General features: G+C 40.1%; 1 protein-coding gene across 4 annotated transcripts in view; it reads left to right on the forward strand.

Annotated features, from left to right (window-relative positions):
• The first annotated feature begins 225 nt into the window (after window positions 1-225).
• Taf7 (TATA-box binding protein associated factor 7) overlaps window positions 226-19,389 on the forward strand; it is a 94,304-nt gene continuing 75,140 nt past the window's right edge. For 3 of the 4 annotated variants that reach the window (XM_071679856.1, XM_071679854.1, XM_071679855.1), the window contains exons 1-3: window positions 226-382; window positions 8,012-8,147; window positions 14,512-14,658. In XM_071679856.1, coding sequence (XP_071535957.1) covers window positions 8,058-8,147; window positions 14,512-14,658 — 237 coding nt within the window. In that variant the 5' untranslated portion in view covers window positions 226-382; window positions 8,012-8,057. The remainder of the gene's footprint in view (window positions 383-8,011; window positions 8,148-14,511; window positions 14,659-19,389) is intronic. The other variant, XM_071679853.1, reaches the window with a different exon arrangement.

Here is a 19,389-nt window from a genome sequence, read left to right on the forward strand (position 1 = left end):
CCCATGCAACAATACCTAACAGATGAGTTCGTTATATTATTTTGCTTCGATGAAGTTGCCCTGTATTACACTATCACTTATCTATATTATTTATATACTGGTTGTTCTCTTTTACCTCGAATGGGGTCGATAAGATAATAAAACCAATGTGATTGTCATCACTTTCAATAGTGTATGAAAGATGATGTTCGCTGGAGGTATGTTGGCTGGTGAGGTTAGTTGCTAGATGATGATCGGTCATGTACATGTTGTTTACAATGTGTCATTGGAAGGAAAGGTAAACAGTCGATACAGGAACCCTTGAGGGCAATGGTAACTCCAGGTTACCACCCAGGATTATGAGCGATTTTTGTACACACCAAATTTGAACAAAGGCCTGAAGGTAAATAGATGAGACCACTGCCACTAATAAAAACAATATACAGGTTCTGGTTAGTTGTGATTTATTCCACTTTAGCAACATACAGTCCCACCACTTTATTGATTGTGGAATGAAATAGAATTTTATTTTACATAGTATGTTGTATTGTAATTAGAGTAATGCTGGGTAAAAGTCTACAGTAGGAACGCAACTTTTATAAGTTAGTTATCTTAGTTTTTCTCTCATGGAATTTTTGTTGCTACGGTAAAGAATGATGTAAGGATGTGGGATTTTGTCATACAATCCATTAAATCTACCTTTCGATGTTATTTAGTCGTTATTGATAGGGTCACAAGGGAAAGAAAATGTGGGATTCAGTGATATTGTGTTACTATAAAATGTGGAAGCAAAAGAACATTTACTTGCCATGTTTAAAGAGTGCATGTGTGAAGATCACGATATTATTACACATTCTTAAGAATGTGTAATTTCTTATTTGATTAGAAATGTAAACGATGGGTTTCAATGTCTAAAGAGATATAAGAATCTGACCCTGTGAGGGATGTATTTCATAAGCTTTAATTTGAGCCCTAAGTGCATTTCTGAACTCGTACAGCATATTTGCAAAATTTGGATTGAGTCTAATTCAAATGCATTAACGCATGGTGGCATTCACTGTATGATTAATAAAGGGTGATTGGCATTTTTACACTCTTTAAGCATTTTTTGTCATATTACAGCATCATAGTTTTGTTTATCACCATGTAAAATGATTAAAGCTTCGTAGAATCTGACTTGGTGCAAAATGAATGTGTTTGGTCAGCCATCCACTGGATGGTCACTTATGGAATGGCCTCACTCAAGGTTTGAGGATATTGGAAATTGATGTTGGGATGCGAAATGCATACCTCCTGTTCATATGCTATTTGCAAGATTTCAAAGCGATACAAATGCATCAGATGAACTGTTCAATGTTAATTTTGAGTACTGTCACCACACCACAGTTTTTCATAACTTTAAATCCCTTTCCTCTTTATTTAAACTTTAAATTGATGGAGTTACAGGTGCTGCACCTAAAATCTTACACCGTATATTGCCCTCTACATGTTATAATAATGCATTCCTGAGATTTTGTTGATTCTCTCTTCTATAAAGGTGGCGTCCATCAATTAGAAAATTACCTAAAATGGAGGAGCTACCTAAAGTGGAGGAGCATGATTAGGGTAATCTTATCCTTCAGCTTTAGATATGCTAATAGCTAGGATATCTGAGTTTGGTAAAGTGTGTGAAAGAAGAAAGTTAAGAGTAAATGTGAATAAGAGCAAGGTAATTAGGTACAGTAGGGTTGAGGGTCAAGTCAATTGGGAGGTAAGTTTGAATGGAGAAAAACTGGAGGAAGTAAAGTGTTTTAGATATCTGGGAGTGGATCTGGCAGCGGATGGAACCATGGAAGCGGAAGTGGATCATAGGGTGGGGGAGGGGGCGAAAATCCTGGGAGCCTTGAAGAATGTGTGAAAGTCGAGAACATTATCTCGGAAAGCAAAAATGGGTATGTTTGAAGGAATAGTGGTTCCAACAATGTTGTATGGTTGCGAGGCGTGGGCTATGGATAGAGTTGTGCGCAGGAGGGTGGATGTGCTGGAAATGAGATGTTTAAGGACAATGTGTGGTGTGAGGTGGTTTGATCGAGTAAGTAATGTAAGGGTAAGAGAGATGTGTGGAAATAAAAAGTGCGTGGTTGAGAGAGCAGAGGAGGGTGTTTTGAAATGGTTTGGGCACATGGAGAGAATGAGTGAGGAAAGATTGACCAAGAGGATATATGTGTCGGAGGTGGAGGGAACGAGGAGAAGTGGGAGACCAAATTGGAGGTGGAAAGATGGAGTGAAAAAGATTTTGTGTGATCGGGGCCTGAACATGCAGGAGGGTGAAAGGCAGGCAAGGAATAGAGTGAATTGGATCGATGTGGTATACCGGGGTTGACGTGCTGTCAGTGGATTGAATCAGGGCATGTGAAGCGTCTGGGGTAAACCATGGAAAGCTGTGTAGGTATGTATATTTGCGTGTGTGGACGTATGTATATACATGTGTATGGGGGTGGGTTGGGCCATTTCTTTCGTCTGTTTCCTTGCGATACCTCGCAAACGCGGGAGACAGCTACAAAGCAAAAAAAAAAAAAAAAAAAATTATGAACTTAGCAAAATTTATGGCTATATCACTTGTTTCTTTTGGGAATCGGAAAGTATGCCACATCATCAACGGGTTTGAGATCAAGAAACAAATTCATTAAAATGCATACAGATAATTACAGAACTAAATTGTTGATTTAGGCAAATTGAACTAGTTGATTGGGTTTTGTACAATAATGCAGGTGTGTTTCACTGGCTGTACTGCAGTCCTCTTGTGTTTACTACCTGTTCTGCAATCCTCTTGAATTTGCAACTATACTCGATTAATATGGGTAAAATTGAAAGTTGATGGAGAGAGGTGGGTGATTATTGGTGCATATGCACCTGGGCATGAGAGGAAAGATCATGAGAGGCAAGTGTTTTGGGAGCAGCTAAATGAGTGTGTTAGCGGTTTTGATGCACGAGACCGGGTTATAGTGATGGGTGATTTGAATGCAAAGGTGAGTAATGTGGCAGTTGAGGGAATAATTGGTATGCATGGGGTGTTCAGTGTTGTAAATGGAAATGGTGAAGAGCTTGTAGATTTATGTGCTGAAAAAGGACTGATGATTGGGAATACCTGGTTTAAAAAGCGAGATATACATAAGTATACTTATGTAAGTAGGAGAGATGGCCAGAGAGCGTTATTGGATTACGTGTTAATTGACAGGTGTGCGAAAGAGAGACTTTTGGATGTCAATGTGCTGAGAGGTGCAACTGGAGGGATGTCTGATCATTATCTTGTGGAGGCTAAGGTGAAGATTAGTATGGGTTTTCAGAAAAGAAGAGTGAATGTTGGGGTGAAGAAGGTGGTGAGAGTAAGTGAGCTTGGGAAGGAGACCTGTGTGAGGAAGTATCAGGAGAGACTGTGTACAGAATGGAAAAAGGTGAGATCAATGGAAGTAAGGGGAGTGGGGGAGGAATGGGATGTATTTAGGGAATCAGTGATGGATTGCGCAAAAGATGCTTGTGGCATGAGAAGAGTGGGAGGTGGGCTGTTTAGAAAGGGTAGTGAGTGGTGGGATGAAGAAGTAAGAGTATTAGTGAAAGAGAAGAGAGAGGCATTTGGACGATTTTTGCAGGGAAAAAATGCAATTGAGTGGGAGAAGTATAAAAGAAAGAGACAAGAGGTCAAGAGAAAGGTGCAAGAGGTGAAAAAAAGGGCAAATGAGAGTTGGGGTGAGAGACTATCAGTAAATTTTAGGGAGAATAAAAAGATGTTCTGGAAGGAGGTAAATAGGGTGCGTAAGACAAGGGAGCAAATGGGAACTTCAGTGAAGGGCGTAAATGGGGAGGTGATAACAAGTAGTGGTGATGTGAGAAGGAGATGGAATGAGTATTTTGAAGGTTTGTTGAATGTGTCTGATGACAGAGTGGCAGATATAGGGTGTTTGGGTCGAGTTGGTGTGCAAAGTGAGAGGGTTAGGGAAAATGATTTGGTAAACAGAGAAGAGGTAGTAAAAGCTTTGCGGAAGATGAAAGCCGGCAAGGCAGCAGGTTTGGATGGTATTGCAGTGGAATTTATAAAAAAAGGGGGTGACTGTATTGTTGACTGGTTGGTAAGGTTATTTAATGTATGTATGACTCATGGTGAGGTGCCTGAGGATTGGCGGAATGCGTGCATAGTGCCATTGTACAAAGGCAAAGGGGATAAGAGTGAGTGCTCAAATTACAGAGGTATAAGTTTGTTGAGTATTCCTGGTAAATTATATGGGAGGGTATTGATTGAGAGGGTGAAGGCATGTACAGAGCATCAGATTGGGGAAGAGCAGTGTGGTTTCAGAAGTGGTAGAGGATGTGTGGATCAGGTGTTTGCTTTGAAGAATGTATGTGAGAAATACTTAGAAAAGCAAATGGATTTGTATGTAGCATTTATGGATGTGGAGAAGGCATATGATAGAGTTGATAGAGATGCTCTGTGGAAGGTATTAAGAATATATGGTGTGGGAGGCAAGTTGTTAGAAGCAGTGAAAAGTTTTTATCGAGGATGTAAGGCATGTGTACGTGTAGGAAGAGAGGAAAGTGATTGGTTCTCAGTGAATGTAGGTTTGCGGCAGGGGTGTGTGATGTCTCCATGGTTGTTTAATTTGTTTATGGATGGGGTTGTTAGGGAGGTAAATGCAAGAGTTTTGGAAAGAGGGGCAAGTATGAAGTCTGTTGGGGATGAGAGAGCTTGGGAAGTGAGTCAGTTGTTGTTCGCTGATGATACAGCGCTGGTGGCGGATTCATGTGAGAAACTGCAGAAGCTGGTGACGGAGTTTGGTAAAGTGTGTGGAAGAAGAAAGTTAAGAGTAAATGTGAATAAGAGCAAGGTTATTAGGTACAGTAGGGTTGAGGGTCAAGTCAATTGGGAGGTGAGTTTGAATGGAGAAAAACTGGAGGAAGTAAAGTGTTTTAGATATCTGGGAGTGGATCTGTCAGCGGATGGAACCATGGAAGCGGAAGTGGATCATAGGGTGGGGGAGGGGGCGAAAATTTTGGGAGCCTTGAAAAATGTGTGGAAGTCGAGAACATTATCCCGGAAAGCAAAAATGGGTATGTTTGAAGGAATAGTGGTTCCAACAATGTTGTATGGTTGCGAGGCATGGGCTATGGATAGAGTTGTGCGCAGGAGGATGGATGTGCTGGAAATGAGATGTTTGAGGACAATGTGTGGTGTGAGGTGGTTTGATCGAGTAAGTAACGTAAGGGTAAGAGAGATGTGTGGAAATAAAAAGAGCGTGGTTGAGAGAGCAGAAGAGGGTGTTTTGAAGTGGTTTGGGCACATGGAGAGAATGAGTGAGGAAAGATTGACCAAGAGGATATATGTGTCGGAGGTGGAGGGAACGAGGAGAAGAGGGAGACCAAATTGGAGGTGGAAAGATGGAGTGAAAAGGATTTTGTGTGATCGGGGCCTGAACATGCAGGAGGGTGAAAGGAGGGCAAGGAATAGAGTGAATTGGAGCGATGTGGTATACAGGGGTTGACGTGCTGTCAGTGGATTGAATCAAGGCATGTGAAGCGTCCGGGGTAAACCATGGAAAGCTGTGTAGGTATGTATATTTGCGTGTGTGGACGTGTGTATGTACATGTGTATGGGGGGGGGGGGTTGGGCCATTTCTTTCGTCTGTTTCCTTGCGCTACCTCGCAAACGCGGGAGACAGCGACGAGGTATAAAAAAAAAAAAAAAAAACTGCAATGCTATATTTTGTTGGCATTCTGTGATATTCTGAGTTTCGACATTGGGGCAGCACTCCCAGTTATTGTAATTTTTTTTACATGTTTTGTTGGTGTGATGCTAATGTCAAAAGTGTCTATGATAATTTCTGTACATGAAGTAGAAATTATTATTAAAACATCCAGCAGTAAGCTTTGGTAATATGAAAACGTTTCAGACTTTGTGTTTCTGGGAAAATACATATAGGACTAGACTAAAACCCCTCAAATCGGAAATGATTCTACCTAGGATAGTCCAGGTAAGTGAAATATCTGGACTGGACCAACATTCCCATAAAGCAAACTTTTTGTCCCTAATCCATAGAAGTAATGAGATTAATTAAATGTTGTTACTCAGATACTTAACACATACATTAAGAGATGATTGTGGATAGTTATTTGTGCGGTAATTCTCTTTGTTATTAATCGCATGATACATATGTTCTTTCCTCTGTACAGTACCATATAAAAGAGTGATGTAACTAAGCAAAATCCATGATATCCTCAGAAATGTTTCAAAGTGGGTTTGAGGTCTTAAAGGCACATGGGGCAAGATTCATGTCTGCACATGTGCAGTCTGAAAGCTTTTTGCTGCAATTGGCTTGGAAACTGATTTGAGGCAAAATGTTTAGTGGTTTTAGTCCTCTCACATAAAGCTATGCCTTTTAAGGTTTGCTGGTATTGACTGTCAGAGACAGGATATACGTAGTTCATAGATTATACATAATTAACATATTCTATATCTACAGTGGAACCATGGTAAGTAAGTTATCTAGGCTCATAGGAAGTGGAAACATGAGTAGCCAAGCTTTTGTCTGCACTGCAGGACATTCTCAAGGGTACTGATCACAAAAGAAGGTGGTACATATAAACAGATAGGGACCATGTTCTCAAGTGAGCCAGGAAACAACCACCCCCAATCAAGGCCTTCCCTTACCCAGCAAATCAGTTGCTGTAAAGCGAGGTAAGGCCACACTGATATAAACCTAATTAATCCTTCCTCCTCCTCCAAATTGCCTGGCAAGAAGCTGATTTGGTTTAGGGGGTTGTAACCGTACCTTGCCTCACAGCTGCTGAGTTGCCATGTAGAGGATGGCATAGGTTAGGGGTGGTTGTTTCCTGGTCTTCCTTGAGAACATAGTACCAAGCTTTTTTTTATTATTTTTTTATTATACTTTGTCGCTGTCTCCCGCGTTTGCGAGGTAGCGCAAGGAAACAGACGAAAGAAATGGCCCAACCCCCCCCCATACACATGTATATACATACGTCCACACACACAAATATACATACCTACACAGCTTTCCATGGTTTACCCCAGACGCTTCACATGCCTTGATTCAATCCACTGACAGCACGTCAACCCCGGTATACCACATCGCTCCAATTCACTCTATTCCTTGCCCTCCTTTCACCCTCCTGCATGTTCAGGCCCCGATCACACAAAATCTTTTTCACTCCATCTTTCCACCTCCAATTTGGTCTCCCTCTTCTCCTCGTTCCCTCCACCTCCGACACATATATCCTCTTGGTCAATCTTTCCTCACTCATTCTCTCCATGTGCCCAAACCACTTCAAAACACCCTCTTCTGCTCTCTCCACCACGCTCTTTTTATTTTCACACATCTCTCTTACCCTTACGTTACTCACTCGATCAAACCACCTCACACCACACATTGTCCTCAAATATCTCATTTCCAGCACATCCATCCTCCTGCGCACAACTCTATCCATAGCCCACGCCTCGCAACCATACAACATTGTTGGAACCACTATTCCTTCAAACATACCCATTTTTGCTTTCCGAGATAATGTTCTCGACCTCCACACATTCTTCAAGGCCCCCAGAATTTTCGCCCCCTCCCCCACCCTATGATCCACTTCCGCTTCCATGGTTCCATCCGCTGCCAGATCCACTCCCAGATATCTAAAACACTTCACTTCCTCCAGTTTTTCTCCATTCAAACTCACCCCCCAATTGACTTGACCCTCAACCCTACTGTACCTAATAACCTTGCTCTTATTCACATTTACTCTTAACTTTCTTCTTCCACACACTTTACCAAACTCAGTCACCAGCTTCTTTATATGTACTTTTTGCTTTTTGTGATTCATACCCATGAGAATGTCTTGCAATACAGATAAAAGCTTAGAACTCTTCTGTTTTCATTTCCTGTGAGCTTGGATAATGAATATGGTGATTAGAAGAGATTAGAATGTTTTTATCATTCATTATTTATAACTTTTTTTTTATTTCTTGGAGTGAAAAATGCTGTACTTCTTTTTTTCACAGAATCTCACAAATACACGTGTAAGAGTTACCCGTTACTTTACTCATCATGAATCGAAACATTAAAGGAAGAACATCTCGACCACCTGGGTCTCAGGGAGCAGAGCTTGAAAACCAGTTTGTTTTGAAATTACCACCTGTATGTATATTATTCTTTGTAGTTTTTTTTTTGTTTCTGCTTTAGAAGTAATAGTTTATAAAGATGTGCTGTTAGTATGCACCAATTACAATTAATCTTATCTGTGGTCATGATGATGACTGTGTAAAAAGTTTTTTACTGCTGTTAAAGCCCCTTGGGTAATTCCACCCACACAAATGAAGATTTTGATGTATTTTATTATATGAATTGGATTAGGGAAAGGTCATAGATGAATGATAGTAGTTACATAAGATTTTGTTGATATATGCCATATTAATTAGTGCAGAAAGGTATACTCAGGCACTGACAAGACCTGTAATAGCCTTACCTTTCAGACTTTGCTGTGTTGTGAAACACAGGACAAGGCAAAATCCCTCAAATCTGGATTTATTCAACCAGGGAGTGGTCCAGATATGTGAAAGATATGGATTGGACCATCATTCTTGTAAATCAAACTTTTTGTCTCAAATGCATAGAAGTATTGAGATAACTAAGTACTGTTACTGGATACTTATAGTGTGTACATCATCATAGAAAGCTACAACATACTCGTGAAAGCTATGGTGATGCTGATAAGATAGGATGGACATCTTACTTGTACATATTTGGTCTGGTTAACCTCAGCTAGATATGAAAATTTTCTTTTCCATTTCTACCATCACTTGAGGTATCAGTTGACAGCACCATTCCTAGAATAGGAAGTAATCTTTACTGATGATGCATTGTAAATTAGGAGTATTAATATCATAGTTGCATTCATGATTATAAAGGGGGTTGTGAACAGTCAGAGAGAAAAGTTCGGTTGGGAGCTGAACTTGTCATGTCCCTGTCTGTTCATCTCCCCCACCTCCACTCCTGTATAAGCAAGAGGAACTTGTCTGCTCATCCCTCCCACTCATACATAAAGGTTTGGCCTGGAATGATGCCAGTTATTTTAACACAGCAGCAGTTTGTGGTAAGTTTTGAAATGATTTCAACTGCTTGTATGTAAACTGAGTATTGCAGCTTTATTCAGTATTTTGCATTTTTTTATTTGCTGAATTTGAAACATTTCATGTTTCATTTGTTCATTAAATTTGTTGGCTCCAGGCTAGCCTACAATACTTGTAATCAGACCCTTCTTCATTGATGACGTTGGGGAGTTAAAGATAAATCAAGTGTAGTTTTGCAAATCTAAGCTAGTGTGTGATGTACGTGAACAGCAAAAGTTCTTAGAATCATGGCACGAGTTTTCAGTCGTGTGTGTGTACAGTATATTTATTTCCTCTTGTATATAAAGTTGATTGGAGGTTTGGATTGAATTTTTATGTGTAATAGTTGAACTCATTATTTGGGGAGCATATACATGAGGCTTACGATATCATCTATAGGCATCTTGAATATGTAATTACTCAAAATGATTGCGTGGCCATATTTTTTATTAGAATTTTTGTCCATAATATATTCATATTTGCTATGAAGGGTTTTGAATGTAATGAAATGACAGGTACTGATAAGGTATCATATGCTTTACTTTTTTTTATTTACAGAACACCTGAAAAAAGGAAGACTAGGAAATATGCTGGAGTACCTGAAATATGGCTTTACATCATTAAGTAAGGGAGATTTTGTGTACCTGAGTGTGTTTTATGCCAAAAAATCTTGAGCAATTATGCCATGTCCCCAACAAAAATGAGATGTCGCTTCAGTGGCAACCATCCAGAATTAGTTGACAAGCCAGAAGCCTGTTTTGCAGCTAAGAAAGAAAGCTTTAAAAGACAAAGACTGGACACATCAGGAATATTTCAACTGCAATCAGCAAAGATTGTAGAGACGTCATATGAATTATCATTCATGATAGCTAAAGCAAAAAAGCCACACAGGATTGGTGAAACACTTGTGAAATCATTCATTCTCTGTGCTGCAAAATTTGTATTTCTGGATAAGAACTATCAAAAATTGGCTATGATTTCTTTATCTAATTCCACAGTAAAACTTCAGATTGCTGAAGTGGCAGAGGACATAAAAACTCAAGTTGTGTGGAAGGTAAAATCTAACCCAGTCTTTATAATACAGTGTGATGAGACCACTGATGTAGCCCAATGCTCCGAGTTGCTGGTTTTTGTATGATTCTTGTGGAAGAGGAAATGTTGTTTTGTTGCCCTTTAGAGACCAGAACAACAGCCGATGATATTTCCAATGCCATTTCTAATTTTTTTCAAGAGTATGACATATCCTGGGAAAAAATAATTGGCATATGTACAGATGGAGCTCCATCCATGTTGGGATTGGGCTCAGGTTTCATTAGCAAGGTGAAAGAGAAGAGTCAGTCTGCATTTCCACACACACTGCTTCATACCTTGCCAAGCTTTGGCAGCAAAGACTCTACCTTCATAACTCAAGATTGTAAATTACACGAAGAACAGTACTGAAAGTACATGACTGTTTGCACAGCTTTTTCATGATTTAGGAACAGAGCATATGACATTGCATTTTCACACTAACGTACACTGGCTCTCAAAGGGCAATATGTTGGGGCACTTGTATGAACTTCGATAAGCAGTAAAATGTTTCTGGAAACTGAGGGAAAACAGTACCTCATCACCATTAATTCTGATGAAGTTAACTTTTCCCTGGCTTACCTAGCAGATATTTTTCAAGTCTTAAGTGACTTGAACCTGAAGCTGTAAGAGAGACAGCTATGGTTAGCCACTGTGATGCAATTAAAATATTCATTGGGAAGTTGCAACTGTGGAGGTGTCGCATACAGAAGAACACAGCATCCTTTTCTTGTCTGGATGAAGTCATGAAAGAGAAGAAACTTTTCAGTGACAAGCTAAAAACAGTAATTGAGAATCACCATGAAAGACTGGATAATGAATTAAATCACTATTTTCCTAACATTAGTGACAAAAGTTTTGAATTTAACTTTGCCAGGATCCTCTTTTCTGTGGAAGTTGAGGATGTTCCTTGAAGCTCTGCAAGGAGAATATCTTGAACTGAATTTTGATTCTGTAGCAAAGGATGATTTTTACTTGTCTTGGTCTAGAGAAGTTTTAGGTGAAGTATCTCTCAGTTTACCAGAAAATAAGCCCATCAGTCCTAGAAGTCACTGTCCTATTTTCATCTACTTATCTGTTTGAAGTAGGTTTTTCAGCATTGATTGATATAAAAACAAAGCAAAGAAACAAGGTAGATTTGGAGGGTGATCTCCAATGTGCCCTTAGCAACCAAATGACACCAAATATTACTAGACTAGTTAGTCAGAGAGTCAGCACCACTCATCTCATTGATGAGTACTGCCTAGCCACCTTAGTCAACATATGTAATTTACCATCTCATTTGTGACTTGCTGATTTATGCATTACCAGTGGCAAAAGTGTGTGAAAGTTTGGTTTTATTGTGCCTACAGTCTTCTGTTTTCCAATGATTTTTCATTCAATTGCCTTAAGCTTATCAAACATATAAGCAGGATATGCATAGAAATAATTACTCTTGCACTAATGCATCCAGTAACTTGTAAAGTAAGAAAATTTTTGGCTGCAGTGTAATGAATGATTTCTGATTTTTGTTAATTGCTGCTATAGAAATAAGAGCAATTTTTTATTCTATTGTGGTTACTATTTCCAGTTGATATAAGTTTCATTGAAACTAGGTGCATAAAAATAATAAGGTAAAACTGAAATATAGGAGCAGAAAAACTTCTTTCATTCATCCAAAAACTCAAACTCAAGTAAGCAATAAGTTTGTTAGTATAAAGATCCACTGCAGTAATCCCACTTAACCGATTAAGCACTGTATACTGGTATGAATATTACTGATTATTTTTCAATAAAACTTGGTTGAGGGGGCATGGTATCCAGGACTTTGCTGAGGGGGTGCAAGGTCAAAAAGTTTAAGAACCACTAGTATAGAGAGATGAGATATACTACATTGGAAGATGACAAACAGACTAAAAGAGCCATTCACATGGTTGTATGTCTCAGTGTTCTGATCAGGAGACTAACGATTACTAAAGTTAAGTTCCATTCATTTCTGTCTTATGATGTTATGAAAAAAGACGAGATTAATACCTACCTTGTCTCTGCAGTAATATTACTTTTACTGATTCTGATACTATTTTTTTTGAGAATCTGACCACCTTTCCATTACATCCTGAAAGTTTACCTCATTTTCATCTATGATAGCTACTTTAGCATATGCTAATGTTATCTCTTTATCTACTCTTATATATATATGGTGTGGGAGGCAAGTTGTTAGAAGCAGTGAAAAGTTTTTATTGACGATGTAAGGCATGTGTATGTGTAGGAAAAGGGCAAAGTGATTGGTTCTTAGTGAATATAGGTTTGCGACAGGGGTGTGTGATGTCTTTATGGCTGTTTAATTTGTTTATGGATGGGGTTGTTAGGGAGGTAAATGCATGAGTTTTGGAAAGGGGGGCAAGTATGCAGTCTGTTGTGGATGAGAGAGCTTGGGAAGTGAGTCAGTTGTTGTTCGCTGATGATACAGCGCTGGTGGCTGATTTGTGTGAGAAACTGCAGAAGCTGGTGACTGAGTTTGGTAAAGTGTGTGAAAGAAGAAAGCTGAGAGTAAATGTGAATAAGAGCAAGGTTATTAGGTACAGTAGGGTTGAGGGACAAGTCAATTGGGAGGTAAGTTTGAATAGAGAAAAACTGGAGGAAGTGAATTGTTTTAGATATCTTGGAGTGGATTTGGCAGCAGATGGAACCATGGAAGCGGAAGTGAATCATAGGGTGGGGGAGAGGGCGAAAGTTCTGGGAGCGTTGAAAAATGTGTGGAAGTCGAGAACATTATCTCGGAAAGCAAATATGGATATGTTTGAAGGAATAGTGGTTCCAACAATGTTAAATGGATGCGAGGCATGGGCTGTGGATAGAGTTGTGAGGAGGAGGGTGGATGTGCTGGAAATGAGATGTTTGAGGACAATATGTGGTGTGAGGTGGTTTGATCAAGTAAGTAATAATAGGGTAAGAGAGATGTGTGGTAATAAAAAGAGTGTGGTTGAGAGAGCAGTAGAGGGTGTTTTGAAATGGTTTGGTCACATGGAGAGAATGAGTGAGGAAAGATTGACCAAGAGGATATATGTGTCAGAGGTGGAGGGAACGAGAAGTGGTAGACTACATTGGAGGTGGAAAGATGGAGTGAAAAAGATTTTGAGTGATCGGGGCCTGAACATGTAGGAGGGTGATAGGCTTGCAAGGAATAGGGTGAATTGGAACGATGTGGTATACCGGGGTTGACGTGCTGTCAGTGGATTGAACCAAGGCACGTGAAGCGTCTGGAGTAAACCATGGAAAGATCTGTGGGGCCTGGATGTGGAAAGGGAGCTGTGGTTTCGGTGCATTATTACATGACATCTAGAGACTGAGTGTGAATGAATGTGGCCTTTGTTGTCTTTTTTCCTAGAGCTACCTCGCACACATAAGGGGGAGGGGTTTTTTATTTCATGTGTGGCAGGGTGGCGATGGGAATGAATAAAGGCAGACAGTACGAATTATGTACATGTGTATATATGTATATGTCTGTGTGTGTATATATATATGTATACGTTGAGATGTATAGTTATGTATATGGCGTGTGTGAACATGTATGTATATACATGTGCATGTGGGTGGGTTGGGCCATTCTTTCATCTGTTTCCTTGCGCTACCTCGCTAATGCGGGAGACAGAGATAAAGCAAAATATGAATAGATAAATATTTATCCTTATACCTGATGAGTAGAATAGGTGGCGGAATTCTCGTTTGATGCTGGACTTTACATTAAATCACTCACTGTTGCTCTTCTTATTCTCAATCCTACATGTACAATGATAGTACAGTCTTTTGTCCCAAAATTTCAGTACAGTCTTTTGTCCCATAATTTCTTTTAGAAAGAAGTCATTTTAATATTTGACGTAAGTGCAGAGTTTTGTTGTCAAAATCTGTTAAGAAGTAAACCAATAAGTGTTCATTCTGTCTATGTAGATATGAACAGATAATGTATGGAATGAAAGTGGGTGTTATGGAACTCTACTTGCTAGAGGTTACTCTGCTGCTAAGAAACCCCCTTGGCAAGGCTGTATCTTTGTCAGTTGATGGAATAAAGTGCACTCCTGCCAATGACCTTTGTGCTCCAAACAAGTCCATTACATTCCTGTTCCTGCTTAGAGTGCAACCTCAGAACTCTGGGAGTCTCTTAAAAGGGGTCTTTAGGTTGTGTTAATAAGTGTATATTGTGGGATTTCACAAACATGGTCACACACCAGAATGGCTACCTTTTGTTGTAGTTGAGATCAACTGTTTGAGATTTTTTCATATTGATGTAATCATGTACATTATTATTACAACTGCATAATTTTTATAGTTTTGCATTGGATTTTCAGGCCCAGGCAACTGTATTGAAAGAAGCTATAAGGCAGGGCCAGACAAACATCAAGGATCGGCTCTCAATTCAGCTAGACTTCACCAATGACAAAGATGACATGCGAAATGGTGTCATCACCTTTGACACCATCATGTACAGAGCTAGGGTAATATTTGTATGACACAGATTGCCTCTTTAGTTCATGTGTCTCATTTGAGGAATTTTTATGTTAGTTTACGATGTCAAGTCAATTGGGAGGTAAGTTTGAATGGAGAAAAACTGGAGGAAGTAAAGTGTTTTAGATATCTGGGAGTGGATCTGGCAGCGGATGGAACCATGGAAGCGGAAGTAAATCATAGGGTGGGGGAGGGGGCGAAAATCCTGGGAGCCTTGAAGAATGTCTGGAAGTCGAGAACATTATCTCGGAAAGCAAAAATGGGTATGTTTGAAGGAATAGTGGTTCCAACAATGTTGTATGGTTGCGAGGCGTGGGCTATGGATAGAGTTGTGCGCAGGAGGGTGGATGTGTTGGAAATGAGATGTTTGAGGACAATGTGTGGTGTGAGGTGGTTTGATCGAGTAAGTAATGTAAAGGTAAGAGAGATGTGTAGAAATAAAAAGAGCGTGGTTGAGAGAGCAGAAGAGGGTGTTTTGAAATGGTTTGGTCACATGGAGAGAATTACTGAGGAAAGATTGACCAAGAGGATATATGTGTCGGAGGTGGAGGGAACGAGGAGAAGAGGGAGACCAAATTGGAGGTGGAAAGATGGAGTGAAAAAGATTTTGAGTGATCGGGGCCTGAACATGCAGGAGGGTGAAAGGCGGGCAAGGAATAGAGTGAATTGGATCGATGTGGTATACCTGGGGTTGACGTGCTGTCAGTGGATTGAATCAGGGCATGTGAAGCATCTGGGGTAAACCATGGAAAGTTGTGTGGGGCCTGGATGTGGAAAGGGAGCTGTGGTTTCGGGCATTATTGCATGACAGCTAGAGACTGAGTGTGAACGAATGTGGCCTTTGTTGTCTTTTCTTAGCGCTACCTCGCACACATGAGGGGGGAGGGGGATGGTATTCCATGTGTGGCGAGGTGGCGATGGGAATGAATAAAGGCAGACAGTGTGAATTGTGTGCATGTGTATATATGTATGTGTCTGTGTGTGTATATATATGTGTACATTGAGATGTATAGGTATGTATATTTGCGTGTGTGGACATGTATGTATATACATGTGTATGGGGGTGTGTTGGGCCATTTCTTTCGTCTGTTTCCTTGCGCTACCTCGCAAACGCAGGAGACAGCGACAAAGCAAAATGATAAAAGAATGATATACGATATCTGGTAAACCAAAAGGATGTGTTAGATTATGTTGCTGTACGCTGAATGTCATTTACAAGAATGAAAGCACCATTTTTTGTACTGCATCATATTGTTTTTGACACAGCCATTATTTGTTGTCAGATTTTGAGAATCAGTGGGGTTTTAAAAAGGTAGGGGAAGTATAGATCAGATTTTTGTGGTTAAAATGATTATTGAAAAGTATCTAGCAAAAGGTATTAAGAATATATGGTGTGGGAGGAAAGTTGTTAGAAGAAGTGAAAAGTTTTTATCGAGGATGTAAGGCATGTGTACGTGTAGGAAGAGAGGAAAGTGATTGGTTCTCAGTGAATGTAGGTTTGGGGCAGGGGTGTGTGATGTCTCTTTGGTTGTTTAATTTGTTTATGGATGGGGTTGTTAGGGAGGTAAATGCAAGAGTTTTGGAAAGAGGGGCAAGTATGAAGTCTGTTGGGGATGAGAGAGCTTGGGAAGTGAGTCAGTTGTTGTTCGCTGATGATACAGCGCTGGTGGCTGATTCATGTGAGAAACTGCAGAAGCTGGTGACTGAGTTTGGTAAAGTGTGTGGAAGAAGAAAGTTAAGAGTAAATGTGAATAAGAGCAAGGTTATTAGGTACAGTAGGGTTGAGGGTCAAGTCAATTGGGTGGTGAGTTTGAATGGAGAAAAACTGGAGGAAGTGAAGTGTTTTAGATATCTGGGAGTGGATCTGGCAGCGGATGGAACCATGGAAGCGGAAGTGGATCATAGGGTGGGGGAGGGGGCGAAAATTCTGGGAGCCTTGAAGAATGTGTGGAAGTCGAGCACATTATCTCGGAAAGCAAAAATGGGTATGTTTGAAGGAATAGTGGTTCCAACAATGTTGTATGGTTGCGAGGCGTGGGCTATGGATAGAGTTGTGCGCAGGAGGATGGATGTGCTGGAAATGAGATGTTTGAGGACAATGTGTGGTGTGAGGTGGTTTGATCGAGTGAGTAACGTAAGGGTAAGAGAGATGTGTGGAAATAAAAAGAGCGTGGTTGAGAGAGCAGAGGAGGGTGTTTTGAAGTGGTTTGGTCACATGGAGAGAATGAGTGAGGAAAGATTGACCAAGAGGATATATGTGTCGGAGGTGGAGGGAACGAGGAGAAGAGGGAGACCAAATTGGAGGTGGAAAGATGGAGTGAAAAAGATTTTGTGTGATCGGGGCCTGAACATGCAGGAGGGTGAAAGGAGGGCAAGGAATAGAGTGAATTGGAGCGATGTGGTATACTGGGGTTGACGTGCTGTCAGTGGATTGAATCAGGGCATGTGAAGCGTCTGGGGTAAACCATGGAAAGCTGTGTAGGTATGTATATTTGCGTGTGTGGACGTATGTATATACATGTGTATGGGGGGGGGGTTGGGCCACTTCTTTCATCTGTTTCCTTGCGCTACCTCGCAAACGCGGAAGACAGCGACAAAGTATAATAAAAAAAAAAAAAATAATCTAGCAAAAGACAAGAAGTTGTATTAAGATTTTATAGATCTAGAGAAAGTCTATAACAGATTTGAGTGGAATGCTTTTTGGCATGCATTATAGATATATGGGGTAGGGGTCAACTGTTGGATGGCGTGAAATCCTTCTATAGTAGTAAATGCATGTGTAAGAGTGGATGGAGAGTTGAGAAAAAGTTTCAGTATATATGTGGGTGTGAGTTAGGGTTTTGTAATGTGTCTGTAGCTTTTTACCATATGTATGGATGGAGTGATTGGAGAAATGAAGGCAAAACTTCGGAAAGAGGTTGCAGAGATGGAGTGTGGTGGTGATGTATGATGGCTAGTGACAAGCCTGTTTGCAGATGATACTGTGCTGTTTGCTGTGAGTGGAGTTGCAGTGGGTTGTGTGTTTTATTGTGTGTTTAAACATAGGGAATTTAAGGTAAGTGCAAGTATAAGTTATAGTATTTGAAAGGAAACAGACTGAAAATATAGATTATGCAAAGCTCTACATAGTGAAAGAAGAAATTTACTAAACTAAAGTGTTATGGATATGGGGAGAAAGAGTGGAAGAGGTGAGAGAATTTAAGTAGTTAGGAGCCATCTTGGGTAAGTTTGATGATATGGAAGGAGATAAGGGAGAGAGCAGTACAGGGTGGAAGTGTCACTTGGTCCTTAATAGAATAAAGGGTAGAGGTTTAAGTATAGAAGTAAAAAAAGGAATAAGGGACAGCATAGTCTTCCTAGCCCTAACTTATGCAGCCAAAACATAGACATGGAATAAGTCACTGAGATCAAGAATCCAGGCTGTGCAAATAAGTTATATGAGAGGGGCATTTGGAATGACGGGATGCAGTAAAGAAAGAAATGAAAGAGTGTATGAGGGTGTAGCACATATGTTTGAAAGTCTTTTAGGTTGTTATAGCCATCTAGGATGTATGACTGATGATGGATTGGTCAAGAGGATAAATGGGTGTCCTGTTGAAGATACAAAACAGAGAGGTAGACATTGGAAAAGATGTGAGAAGATTCAGTGATATAATTGGTAAGGGCTAGGGATGTTTCAAATGATGATGTTAGATAATTGATTATAGACTGAATGCAGCGGAAGGTTGGTTAAGGAGATATATGATAGCACAGTCTAAGGTACAAGGTGGGGTACCTGTCTACTTATGAGTATCCACAAGATACATATTACCACTGGGGTGGGCTAGTGTATAGAGCCTACTGCATTCCTTACTTAATTGTTGATTATTTTTCTCTGCTTCCATGCATGTTATATAATTTCATTAAACATCAAGGTTTCTTCTCTTTTTTGACCTTATCAAATTGAGGTTATGATTATCCATGTATGTGATGAGGTGTGTATCTGCCATACTGGAGTAGTTTAGCACATATGTAGCAGCTGTCTATGATATTACAGGATATAATGATGATATAGTGAAGGTTGGTCTGTGGAAGGGGATGCGATGTCACCATGGTTGTTCGTTTTGTTTATGGATGAGGTAGGTAAATGTGAGTCTTGGAGAGTGGGAGAGTTGGGTGAGTGTGCAGTCTGTGGGGGATGAAAGAGCCTGGAAGTGAGTCAGTTGTTGTTTGCTGATGATACAGCACTAGGGTGGGATTCAAGGGAGAAACTTTGAAAGTTGATTACTGTGTTTGGAAGAGTATGTGAAATGAGAAATTTGAGAGTGAATATGAATAAAAGCAAAGTAATTATTAGGTTCAACAGGTTTGAGGGACTGGTTTGTTGGGATGTGAGTTTCAACGGAGAGAAATTGGAGGAAGTGAAGTGTTTTAGATATTTGTGAGTGGACATGGCAGTGAATGTAACCATGGAGCTGGAGTGAGTTACAGGGTGGTTGATGGGGTGAAGGTTCTGGGAATGCTGAGGAATGTGTGGAAGGAGAGAATGTTATGGCAAAAATGGGTACATTTTAAGGAATTTTACATGGATGTGATGCATGCGCTGTAGATAAATTTGTGCAGAGGAGGGTGGATGTAGAGGAAATGCAATGTTTGAGGACAGTATGTGGTGTGAGGGGGTTTGATTTCATAAATAATGAAAGAGTAAGAGAGATGTGTGGTAATAAAAGAGGACTGTTGAG

This window comes from Panulirus ornatus, chromosome 30 (assembly GCF_036320965.1).
Source record: "Panulirus ornatus isolate Po-2019 chromosome 30, ASM3632096v1, whole genome shotgun sequence".
In the NCBI taxonomy this organism is placed as follows: domain Eukaryota; kingdom Metazoa; phylum Arthropoda; class Malacostraca; order Decapoda; family Palinuridae; genus Panulirus; species Panulirus ornatus.